The 12,939-nt window shown below is 46.8% G+C and overlaps 1 protein-coding gene across 1 annotated transcript in view; it reads left to right on the forward strand.

The window, feature by feature from the left end:
- Positions 1-12,837, forward strand: part of LOC125010718 (nuclear receptor coactivator 3-like) — a 56,943-nt gene extending 44,106 nt beyond the window's left edge. The window contains exons 7-23 of the mRNA XM_047589493.1: positions 1,370-1,552; positions 2,158-2,244; positions 2,361-2,501; positions 2,836-2,983; positions 3,320-3,843; positions 3,920-5,037; positions 5,162-5,294; positions 5,764-5,922; positions 6,151-6,381; positions 7,027-7,132; positions 7,245-7,416; positions 7,732-8,058; positions 8,474-8,572; positions 8,864-9,116; positions 9,352-9,529; positions 9,640-9,844; positions 10,225-12,837. Of these exons, the coding sequence (XP_047445449.1) occupies positions 1,370-1,552; positions 2,158-2,244; positions 2,361-2,501; positions 2,836-2,983; positions 3,320-3,843; positions 3,920-5,037; positions 5,162-5,294; positions 5,764-5,922; positions 6,151-6,381; positions 7,027-7,132; positions 7,245-7,416; positions 7,732-8,058; positions 8,474-8,572; positions 8,864-9,116; positions 9,352-9,529; positions 9,640-9,844; positions 10,225-10,236 (4,076 nt within the window). The 3' untranslated portion in view covers positions 10,237-12,837. The remainder of the gene's footprint in view (positions 1-1,369; positions 1,553-2,157; positions 2,245-2,360; positions 2,502-2,835; positions 2,984-3,319; positions 3,844-3,919; positions 5,038-5,161; positions 5,295-5,763; positions 5,923-6,150; positions 6,382-7,026; positions 7,133-7,244; positions 7,417-7,731; positions 8,059-8,473; positions 8,573-8,863; positions 9,117-9,351; positions 9,530-9,639; positions 9,845-10,224) is intronic.
- The last annotated feature ends 102 nt before the right edge of the window (positions 12,838-12,939 follow it).

A 12,939-nucleotide genomic window follows, 5' to 3' on the forward strand; every position in this document is an offset into this window, starting at 1 on the left:
ATGTGCTGAACTGAACCTGCTACTCGATTAACACTAATGTTCCTAAGCAGCGGTGGCTCCAACATGTCATCGACACGTTCTCTCACTTACTCAGCCTCTTCCCCCCGCACGCCCATTCATCCATTCACTCTCTTCATCTTTTAAGGCTCATCTTTATCTACTTTTCGTCTGAGCGTCCCTCGCGCCCCTCTCTCGACTCTCTCTTTCTCAGCCTCATTCAAACTTAATATGGCTGCCTACTAAGATGAATATTGTGGTTGTCTGTTCCTCAACCTGCCTCCCTCCCTCCCTGCTCTCCCACCCCTCATTGTGTCTCGCTCTGCTGCTCTGCCCCTTCATTATCTTTTGGGCCCGTGAATGAAATGCGCTCTCGCTGCACATTCCTGTGGGATGACCACTGACCATGCCAGCTACAGCTTAAACACAAACACAGATAGGCACCCAAGAAACACACCAGCAGAAACAGGGCGTGCACTTGTGAACAGAAGTGAGCTTTTGTTGTTAGCTCGTGTGTTTTTGACCCCTCGGTCTTGCCTCGCCGTTGACTAATTGTGTCTGAGGGGAGATGTCGACCCGAGCGAATGGGGCGCCGTTTTTTTTTTTTTTTTTTTTCCTCCACCCTGTCTAGGAGTGAAGGAAACCCAAGGCCTTGTTAAATCACCTCTCACTATCACAAACCCCCTCCCCGCCACTGCCCTCCCACCCCCACAGCCTGTCTCGCTCTCCTGGGTCCTCTCTTGTATCCTCCCCGCACCTGCCAGACAGAAACCTCCGGCCAACTCAAGGCCCCGATAAGGCTTCACACAGACCTTGGAGGACAGTCAGATGTCTCTCTGAAGTTTGCCTTCCCGTTCCCTCTCTCTTCCCTTGCCTCTGCCTGTGAAGGTGACCCCGTCTAGATGTGTGTGTGTGTGCGTGCGTGTGTGCGTGCGTGTGTGTGTGTGTGCCGTGATGAGGAGTCAGGGTCTAAATGAGGATAGATGGCTGAGTGTCCCTGGCCCCTGCCCACTGCAGAGCAGACCGAGAGGGAGAGATATTGGAAATCGACACCTTGGCTACATTAATCCCATGGTCCATTTAGCCCGGGATCCGAACAGCAGGAGAGGTTTCTGCTTCTCCATATACGAGGGACATGTCGCTGTGTGGTTGGTTTGTTTGTTTGTTTGTTTGTTTTCTCCTCCTGTTTGTGTGTGTGTGTGTCTGTGGCAGGATAGGGTGTGAGCTGTTTGTGATATTTGCTTACACGCCGATCCATTCATAGCCGCGTGTGGTTTTCAGTCCCCGAAGAAGAAGCTTCATGCTCGCTCAACTCCCATGTGTAAATTTCTTTGTGTTTATGTGCTTGTTTTGTTTTGTCCCCCCCCCGTAGTAAATGGAGTGTCGTGGGGAGGCGAGGCAGCCCGACAGAAGAGTCACACCTTCACTTGCCGGATGCTGGTCAAATTTGGCCATGCCCACGGCCCCATGGAGGAGGGGCCAGGAGGGCCCCGCTACGAGACCATGCAGTGTTTCGCTCTCACCCAGCCCAAGGCCATGATTGAAGAGGGGGAAGGTAGGGGGAGCCAGCCGCGTTCATAAAAGTTCCACTACACTCACAAATATTTGGCTTACAGTTGCCTACCCCGGATGTGTTGTTTCTATTGGCTAAACTAACACAACAATTGCACATTCATGCATTCTCTTCAATATTTCACCGAAGCAGATGGAGGCGATTTATTTTGTTACACGGTAAACACAAACAAGGCTCAAATTATTATTCCATGTCCTTATAACATGTCTTGGGGGATCTTTAAAAGGAAGCAAAAATCTGAAATAAATGACTAAAATAATACATAATTAGACTAAATAAAACAAAACAAAAAACAAGAGAATCTTTGTTAACCATTTCTTGTTGCTTCTCACTTAGAGGTTCTCGGGTAGATAATTAGACTATTGTTTGCTTTTCTTCTTATTTTTCCCTTTAATTGCCAGAGGCGATGTGCATAACAAATTTAAAGTATGTTTCCGTTTGGAAGAAGGCACTTTTGGCTGCAAAAACAACCTATTTATGACAGTAATGTGGAGCTGTTCCTCTCGACTCTGCTCAAGAGCGCAAACGTTTTCACGATCGCATTTTTGATATTGCCTTTAATTTATCTGCCCTCCCCTCACCTGCAGACCTTCAGTCATGTATGATCTGTGTGGCCCGGCGAGTGACAGCCATGGAGAGAACGGAGAGTTTCAATACCCGCCATGAGCTCACAGGTGAGGAGCTGCACAGTCACTGAGCAAACAGGCCGTGATGTTCACTCTTTATCCGTGAACCGGTTTGACTCACTCCTCCCTCCACTTGTCCTCCTTCTGTCCCCCCCCCCCGGCAGGTAAACTGATTCAGATCGACCAGAACTCTCTGCGAGCGTCGATGCGTCCGGGCTGGGAGGATCTGCTGAGGCGTTGCATTCAGATGTTCCTTCAGCACAGTGACGGCCAGCCCTGGTCGCACAAGCGCCACTACCATGAGGGTGGGTCACACATGAACACTCGCACAGATGGAATCAGCTGCTACTTTAAAGTTTGCGAATAAATTTCAGTTAAATCTGCAATAAAGGATCTGGGGGCAAAGGCGCGAGGATGTCGCTGCGTTTGAATCTCAATGAGGCACATAAACACATACACACACACCTCATGCATTAGTATTTCAATATTGATCTCATGAATAAGAATGTCTGAGCGCTACCACATTGATCTCCGTTGCAATCACAGAGTTGGTTTCCACACAAAGGCAGTGATTGATGACCTTTGTTATCAGTTCAGTGTTTCGGGGTGTGTAATCCTTCGTTTTATCTGCCTGTGCAGCCTTTCTTCAGGGTCACGCCGAGACGCCCCTCTACCGCTTCTCCCTGTCTGACGGCACTCCGGTCACAGCCCAGACCAAGAGCAAACTCTATCGGCACCCCATGAGCAACGAGCCACAAGGATTCATCTCTACTCACCTACTACAGAGGTCAGAAACTGAGAATATGTACACTGCATTCAATTCAGACTCAGAAAGGTATGTGCCATTTATTGAATTGACCAAAAAAAAAAAGCCCTTCCAAGCGTGTGTCTATGAAGGCAGCCAAGGCATTCACGCCATACAAATAGCTCAAGTAGCAGCTGAAGTAGCTTTTATACTCCGTCATCCTGTGAACAGTGAGAAGCCTCCGCACAGGAACCAACCTTTACTTGCATTCATCCTGAGCTTTACAGTCTTAGAGAGGTTATTGTCGTGGATGCAGCATTTTCAAGGTTTCTACATCTTTCTTTTTTTTAAAATCTACGTCCCTCTCCTTCATCGCAGGGAACCGAATGGTTACCGCCCTGCACCGGGTGGGAACATGATGCCCAACGCTATGCGACAACAAGCCATGGGAGGCCCCAACCCAAATGCCCAAATGAACGTGAACACCGGAGGGGGAATGGGTGTTGGGGGCATGGGCAGCATGAACAGGGGCTTTGGCATGAACGAGCAGGGCCACATGGGCCACATGGGTCCGATGGGAGGTGGCTCCATGTACGGAGGCGGCGGAGGAGGCGGAGGTGGAGGCATGGGCAACCGCATGATGCAGATGAATCAGATGGGGCAGATGAATCAGGTGGGGCACATGAATCAGATGAATCAGATGGGTCCCATGAATCACCCGGGCCAAGGCATGCAGCAGCACCCGCAGCAGCCCCCGTTTCAGAGCAGCGGCGGGTTTGGGCTCAGTGGCATGAACAGCCCGTCAGGGAGTCCCAGAATGGGGGCCCCCCAGCAAGGACTCCTGATGTCTCCACGGAACCGAGGGAGCCCAAAGATGGGCAACAACCAGTTCTCACCGGGAGGTACGTCTATCAGTGTCCTATAATGACACAACTTGCATGATTGTTGTGAGGTTTACGAGATTTCTTTCCGTTTCAGGCATGCACTCTCCTATGAGTGGCATTGGCAGTGGTGGAGGAAGTGGGGGGAGCACCACTACCTTCTCCAGCAGTTCATTGAATGCTCTACAAGCCATCAGTGAAGGGGTAGGGAGCTCTCTCCCTTCCACCCTCACATCTCCCTCGCCAGCCCACAAACCCGACAGCTCTCCCAGCATCCACTCCTCCTCTTCCTCCCAGCCCAGTCAGCCAACCAAACCAGTCCAGGATGGCTCCAAAAGCCCAGCAGGAGGCTTAGGGCCTGGATCCAGTGACCATCACCACCCCATGCACCATCACCACCACCATCAGCATCCCCCTGCTGAGAGTTCTGGAGACCGACCTGACAGCCAGGCAGCTTCAGTGACTAAAGAGTCTGGAGAGGGAAGCAATGAGGCGGGGGTGGCGAGCTCCGAACCTCCGCGTAGGGTGCCAGACAGTAAGGGGCATAAGAAGTTGCTGCAGTTGCTAACATCCCCAACTGAGGAGCTGGGAATTGGTGGGAGTGGGCCAGCAGGGCCCCCTGTACCACCACCACCACCACCACCACCACCAGCCAGCAGCACTGCTGCAGGCGCAGACAGTAAGGACACCACCGGAGGCATGACGAGCCCCTCATCCACTGGGGTCTCATCCTCATCTTCAGCCAGCGCAGGTCAGGCGACTGGTCCAGGGGGCGTGTCAGCAACAATATCATCCGCCCACTACACAGGTTCGCTGCAGGAGAAGCACAAGATCCTCCACAAGCTCCTTCAGAACGGCAATACTCCAGATGAAGTGGCTAAGATCACCGCCGAGGCTACGGGAAAGGTGTCACTCGGAGGCCAGGAGGGTGGCGAGGTTGGAACAGGTGGGTCAGGGGCTGGGTCAGGCCCTGCGTTGATCACAGACCCCAAACAGGAGCAGCATAGTCCCAAGAAGGAGAAGACCCATGCGCTCCTTCACTACCTCCTCAACAAGGACGATTCCAAAGAGCCAGTGGACGTCAAGCCCAAACTCGAAGAGCTAGAGGGGAAGGGGCCTCCAGGGGCCACTGGTGGCCCTCCACGTAGCGGCCCCGGACCTGGACCTGCACCCGATCATCCTGAAAGCAAGATCAAGTCAGAACCACCTGATGACGTAAGATTATAGCTAAGAGATGATAACAAATTGAAGCATTTCTGAATTCGTCTTTACTTTTTCTCTGGGCTTTGTCTCGATGACATTTATCTAACGACTGATTTGGGTTATTTTTAATGTCTAGTTGCACAACCTGGAGTCCATCCTCGGAGATCTGAGGGGTTCAAGCTCTGACTTTTACCCAGACCAGGCTGGAGGTGGAGGGGCAAGCGACACCGGAAACAAACCACAGGGTTGCCTTGATGACAGCCTGCAGGGTAAGTGACACACGGGGTAGAGTAACATATCATTACCAAGTCCATCGTTTGCCATCTCTTTGGGTTTTTTTTTTTTTACCTTAAGTACAGGTGTCACTATTTTTGGTTTCTTCTCACTGAAATAATAATTACAGTTTGATGGGATTTGATGACAAAGGCTGTTTAAAAGTGCTTCACTGCTATATTGAATACCATGAAAAATACATTTATATCCTCAATGATGAATAACTGACCGTTGCTTATCATTGACCACACTGGGAAGGCTACAGAGGTCTGTGAGTTTATTAGATGAGTCTGTGCAAAATACAAAACTATATTAAAAAAGTGATCTTTTTTAACAGAATGGGTTTTTACTTTTAGCTATATTATTTTATTGTAGCGTATTTGATTTGTTCTCTGTATTTTTCAGTTTATTTTTTTATTTTCTCAATAGGCTGATCCCTACTGTTTTTTTCCTTGTTATGTACAGGGAGTCCAGGCATGGCTCCAGGACCTCGGGGGCACTTTCAAAGGACCATGTCCATGGAAGGGAAGCCTCCTGGTGGGCCTGGAGGAGCAGGAAGACGCCCCATGCTTATCAAGCAGGAGAACATGATGGGCAGCCCAGACGGCTACCCAGGAAACATGGGTGTGTGTTAAAATAGCCTAGCATTTATTTTCTTTCTCCACATTTTACTGCCTGCTTCCTTCACTGTTTAAGATTATGTTTCTCCAGTTGTTTTTTTCCCCTCACATGATAATCTTATAACATTAGAAAAAAATATTAATGATAGATTTAAGAAAGTACTTGTTAAAAAAAAATAACAACCCTTTGGTGATTCTGACACATGCATATCTGTTGTGTCTGTATCACCAGGACCGATGAGTAGAGGCATGGTGCCCCAGAGGTCTCCCATGGGGGGTTCAGGGGACTGGGGCATGCCCCGCTCCAGTGCCAGCCCTGTGGGCTCAGCAGGACATCCGTCCATGATGCGGCCAGGGATGGAGTACAACAACAACAAAGGCATGATGTCAGGACCGATGGTCAGCCGCTCCAACAGCGTACCAGGCGCCAGGTCTATGCTGCAGCAACAGCTCATGGATATGGGTACGTGTTACATAGCGCCAGGTGTTGATGGTGTGAAATTATCATGGCCACAGTCGTGTGACAATATAAAAATGTACAGCCTAGCACTAGTTACTAACATCAGCTTCAATAACGTCCTCAAATATGTAGTTTCTCCGTCTTCACCAGGTTCTGAGAATATATGTTTTGGCAGTCAGACTCGGATGAGAAGTGACATCCTGGATGAAAGTAGGGGATAGAGACAGGAGTCTAGATGGTAGCAATCAGGGTGCAGATATGCAAGTGGAGTTTCGATCCCCTGATGCAATGAATTTAAAGAATATGATCTTGGCTTGGAGAACGTGTCAAAACAAATCACTGGACGACAGTAGTGGTTTTTAAATATAGAATAAAGACAGACTGGGAAGACTGGGAAAGCAGAGGACAGGGAGGGATAGAAATAGAACGTGGGAACAGATCTCCTTTATTGAACTTTTGGAGGTGTGTTACTATTAATATTTTAAACTGAGACTGTTAGGAGGAATATAGTTCTGCCATGATGACCATTAGACCTTTGACATGAGGCTACATAAGCTCATAATGGTTTGTTTTTTCCATTTTATTGTACCTGTAAAACTTGTAGCTTCTGACGTTCTAAATTAAATGTGTTCTGTCTTTGTGGATAAGGAGGCTCTGCTGATATGGGCATGGGTATGAGTCCCTTCGGCCAGCAGGGCCAGCCCAACCAGTCCCCCTCCTGGCCGGATACAATGATGGGCATGGAGGGTAACAGGTCAGTGACGCATCCTTCATGGTCTATTTTCAGTCCTTATAAATTGACATGATCTAAAGAGGCAGTTTATAATCAACTATGTTTTTTTTTCCTGTGTGTGTGTGTGTTGTAGACGCCAGTTTGGAAATACCTTGGATGATCTCCTTGTGCCTCCCACCACCAGTGAGGGTCAAAGCGATGAACGAGCGCTCCTGGACCAGCTGGATTCATTGCTGAATAATACAGATGGCATCGCTTTGGAGGAGATAGACCGAGCGCTGGGCATACCAGACCTTGTGAGCCAGGTAGAAAAACATAAAGAAAATACGGATGAACGACATATTTTTCTGGACATTTCCAGAAGTGATGTAAAAGGAGAAAACTGCAGAATGCTTGTCATGACTCACCTCGCGTAACGTTCATCTTTGCGTTCAATATTTCAGTCATGACTCACCGTGTTCAGACTGTTCTCTCACTGAAGGCAGATAGAGGAGCCCAGAGGGATCCGTCTGTGCCGCTTAAAAAAAGACAATTACAGAGCCAGCCAATTGGAAATGAATCAATTAGATGGAGGAGTTTGACAAACTTTTCCTTTTGTCCTTATGTCCTGTCTTCTCCAGACCCAGGGAGCAGAGCAGCAGCTGGAACATTTTCCAGGGCAGGACCCATCCATGGTGCTGGATCAGAAGCCTCTCTATGGGCAGGGCTATCCCGGACCCCCCGCCATGCCTATGCAGTCTGGCTATGGGGGGAATCCCATGCAGGGTCAGGCCCAGCAGGGGGGGTTTGGGCCCATGCTGTCACAGATGGGCCAGGGCGGCAGCTTCCCTGGTATGGGGGGAATGGGGGGCATGGGGCATCCTCGTGCCAACATGATGAGACCCAGGATGATGAGTGCCAACAAGCCCATGAGGCTCCAGCTGCAGCAGAGGTTACAAGGACAACAGGTACAAACACACAGAGATCACTGTTTCATTACTTTACATACAAGGTAACTTGTGTCTGAGTCATTCCCCTATGGTAAGTCTGATTTTAGCAATATACAGAGTAAACCGGGCGAAAGAAACAAATGTCAGACCCAGTATTATAGATGCTAGAAATAAACATATTGGACAGTGGAAACAAATATTTATTATAAATGTCTTTTTCTCATTTCGAAACTCCGGGAATCAAGCTGTTGTTACAGCTCAAGTGACGTCTGGTGCATAATTTTCTATTACAAAAAAATAATTCATCATGTTTTTCAAGATGCAGAAATAATGCACCATCTGTGTTAGTATGTATAATTAACTGTGAAGGGTAGCAAGAGATGCTGTCTGAACTTATGTTAAATTTTCTTTTTTTTTTTTTTCTTTCCCAAAGTTCATGAATCAGACACGGCAGGGCATGGCCATAAAGATGGAGAACCCGGGTGGGAACCCAGGCATGAGACCTGGCATGCAGCCTGGCATGGGAGGACAGGTACATGAACAATTTTAGTTGCATGCAACAGGTTTGCCCCAATGGAAATATTCAGGCACGTCTGAACTGTTCATGACTGAAAAGCCCTGTGACAAGAATTGTTCTGCAACACCTGCTGCTGGTGTTAAATCATAATATCTTGAGTTTTTCTTTGATCTTGAAGGCTGCATTAAAGTGTTCCATCTTTATCTATGTATTGTACCAATTTATTACGTATTTTGTAACATTAAATTTTCATTGGGGTTACACCAAAAACATCGTCGCATGATAATCCTCCCTTGTTCTGTGCAGCCGAACTTCCTAAACGCCCAGATGATGGCTCAGCGCAGCCGGGAGATGGTCACCATGCAGATGAGGAGGCAGCGCATGATGATGCTGATGCAGCAGCAACAGCAGCAGCAGGCGGCGGTGGCAGCTGCTGCAGCCGCAGGGGGATTCAGTCCCCCTCCAAACGTCACGGCTCCCGGTGGCATGGACAACCCTATGGGAGGTCCAAACATGGGCCAGCCCGGCCCCCAGCAGTTTGGCTACGGTGGAAACTACGGTGAGTCCAATGACCAGATGCCCAGACTAACAGAATACTGCTGCCCCCTGGTGGTGGGTTCTTGTTTTACGTTTGCAATGTAAAATTAGATTTATCTTTCTCAGAAGGCTCCATTTATATCTCCTTCTCATCAAGATGTCGACGTTTTCATTTATAATAAATATTCTTTATCTGTTTTCTGTGGAGCAATGATTGTCAATTCATGAAGCTGAATCTTGATGATTTATCTCTTCAGGGATGGGCCAGCAGGGAGATCCCTCTTTTGGCCCATCAGGGGGCAGTCCTCCTAACGCCATGATGCCCGGGCGCCTGGGGCCTCAAAATCCCATGATGCAACAGCATCCACAGGGTGGTCCCATGTACCAGGGTGCTGATATGAAAGGCTGGTCGCAGGGAGGCATGGGACGCAACAGGTATAACTTACTAGTATTTACTACTTCATTGTCGGAGGAGGAGAAAGATGGATGACTTATTCTCTTCTCCAGTTCCACATTAATTCCTTCCTGTCACTCTTCCTCATCAGCTCGTACCCTCAGCAGCAGTTTGGGCAGCAGGGACCTCCGGGGCAGCAGCAGTTTGGGCAGCAGGGGAATCCAGGGCAGTATGGAGGCATGATGATGAACGGGGGCATGCCGGCCAGTGGAGGAGGAGGTCACATGGGCCAGATGGGTGGACAGATGGGTATGAACCCAATGGTTATGGGACGCATGCCTATGGGGCCTGAGCAGGTATGTTGCAAAGGAAAAGAGAGTCAGAATAGTCCTTCAAGTCCATCTTGAAACAATACTTACAAAACATGCCTGTGGGTACATTTAAAGTGGCTTTGTTAGTTGTTGTCCAAAGGTGTCCCACAGGGGTCTATTCTTGGTCCTCTTTTATTCACATCTTACAGTATCAATATAATTTCATCCACATCGTAGCAGGGTAACCTGTCAGATTTCTCTTAAGCTCTGACAAATGCTCCCATGGTCACTTAAGTATCAATGCCACTGCCCACACCGACTACTCATTAGGGTCCTCAAATTGAATTTGCTGCGTATCATACTACTACGATTTCATTTCACTTATCGCTCGCTTTATTTTTTTTCTTCTCCTCCTGATGGTCTAGAAATACTGCTGAGCGTCGTGACAGAAACTTTTGTCTCACTGTGATCACCCAGAGGAGGGACATGGCTGCAGCACTGGAGTGTGTGGACTGTGACCAGGCGGTGCGTTTCTGTGTAGTGCTGCACTCACACCAGACGGGGGAGTGAACTCCCCTTCGGACTCACAGCCAGCAGTCTCAGTCTGGCAACCCTAGGAAAAACAGTGTTCACAAAAATCAGAAACACTGTGACTTCTTCAACCGCCTAAAGACAGACAACTCTGTGACTCCTCTCGTAGACTATAGTTTAATATTCCTCTCTTTTATGGGCGGTGCGTGTGCCTCGGTGGACACACACACCTCTCGCTGGACCAAACGGTGAAGGTGGACAGACGCTCGAATAGACCACATGGACAAAAGACATCCTCTCCTTTGTCGAATGTACCACGAAGCTGCATTCAGATTCAAAATGCGGGATTCCTCTGTTTTTATCCGCCGTCTCTCCGCTGCTCCAGGAGGATCTTTGTAAACGCAGTTCTCGATGACGAGCCATCAGATTGTGACACTGACGTGAATGTCATTACGCAGTAGCACATTGTTTCCGGGCCGCCGCTGGGCTAAAGTACGACTGAATTACTTGTTGGCTGATTGCACTTTAAGGAAAAGCCAACATCACAAGGATTGTGGCAATATAGAGGCCTTTACCCAAGAATTAATGCATAGCAGCAGACATTTACTGTTTATTTTTCTGTGTGTATTCTCCACGCTTTCCTCTCTGAGTGAAGGAGGCTGTTGATTGGAAATGGGTAAACTTGAGGATCTTTGCTCTTCTAAGTGGGAACCAGTAGAAAGGCAGTAAGCACACATTTTATCCAACGACCTTGTCGACGGTGCACCGATTTATTACATTTTTAAATGAAACATCTTCTATTAACGCTCAAACCTCCACCTATATTTCTACAGATTCACGAGATGGCGATTTTATCCTTCAAGAGGTGATTTTTAACTCAAAAATAATGCAGATATTTTGGTTACTTTGCATCTGTTTGCAGTGTTACCACAAGTGCAGAGATAAAACAGATTTGCCGGTTATGAAATTTACATCTCGACTAGCTCACACTGCAAGAGAAAGGTTTCAGCGTGAGGTCTCTAGCAATAATCCTTCCTCCTGGTTTTCCTCTGAGGACAAAGCTGAAGTTTACTCAAAGCGATGGTACTGCAGTATTAGCCATGATGTCTTGTTTGGAGCTTTTTCCCCCCTCTCGTCTGTGAATATGAATTGTAAATATGCTTCAAATGTACTATATATAAATATATATATGCTTTTGTAGGTCACATACTGTTTTTGCACAGATTGTAAGGCTTGATATTTAAAAGTGTAATTTTCTTATTCTGTCATAGGTCAGCTTTTTATTTTCAATACTTTAACCATCTGTCAGAAAGGAAAGGGCCTTTTTTCTAAAGCAGTACGTGTAGATTTTCTGCCAATTTCCTCCTCTCAGAAAGCACTTTTTTTTTTTATTTGTGATCTTCAAAATCATTAAGTTTTCATTATTTTCTGAGGACATAACTATTAGCTAAAGAGGTGCTAGTGGGTACATTTTCCTTTTTTAATAAATTATTTTTCCTTTGATGAAAAAGCAACAACATACGCCTATATAAAAAGAGTTGACACATGATTGTGTTTGGCTTCTAGGGGCCCAGATGTCTTACCAGTATGTAGGGTTGACCCCATGCTTCCATTTACGACCTAAGTTTCACCGTCGAGGTTTTTGAATTTTGCCCATTTGGTCGATCAGCCTCCGAAACGAGACTTTGGAAAAGTCAGTCCTGCATTGTAACCTGTCTGTAAGTCCGTTCACTTTGTTCACAGATGTTTCAAACCGAAGGAAGCAACACAAGAAGGAGTTTAAACCTCCAGACTTATCTCATGACGAGTGATTTTTTTTCTTTTTTTACATTTGAGTTTTCCTTTATTCCTTCCTGTGAAGCTTTTGTTGAAAAATCTACCTTTGAACACACGCTCAATCCAAAGATTTTTGTTTGTCATTCTGCGGTGTGTAGAAACCGTTTCCTGGCGTAGATCGTGCGAGTACTCACGTGTGCTTTTACTGTTGCGCATAACCTATTATACACATCAAGCTAAGTACGTTTAATTGCATATATTATAGCCCCATCCATATGAAATAGAGTAGAAACGAGTCTGGTTCTGCTGAGGTGGTTTTCGTTTGTGATTGTTTCTTCCTTTCTGTAGACCTTATGGCCAGTCGAATTGTGGTGCTGCAAACAGTTATTTCACATGAGAATGTTTTTATTTTTTAAGCTGGAAAGGAGGTTTCATTCATGATTGATGTCATTTATGTCTGTGAATAATAGCCTGGATTTTTTTTCATTTTTTTTTTCTATTTGATGAAATGTAAGTCTCAATGAAGAAAAGACTAATCTACAAACATACAAAAAAAAAGTGTTTTGCTTTAAAGGAAAAAAGCTCCTCTCGTGCGTCATTGGAGCTAAAGAAAATCACATCTGGGAAGCATTCATTCATTAGTACAGGATGTAAAATACTCTTGGGTTTTTTTCTTACCTTGTTCCTTGATGTTAATATTGATGTAAATACAAATTTATATTTAAACATTACAATGTGTCGGCTGTGAATGTGTACGTCGTTCCTGGGTGCTGCAGTCTGACCGGGGTCCTCCCATGCTGTTTTTACTGTAGCGCTGGAGCCTTTCAAGAGCC

This window comes from Mugil cephalus, chromosome 1 (assembly GCF_022458985.1).
Source record: "Mugil cephalus isolate CIBA_MC_2020 chromosome 1, CIBA_Mcephalus_1.1, whole genome shotgun sequence".
Taxonomy (NCBI): Eukaryota; Metazoa; Chordata; class Actinopteri; order Mugiliformes; family Mugilidae; genus Mugil; species Mugil cephalus.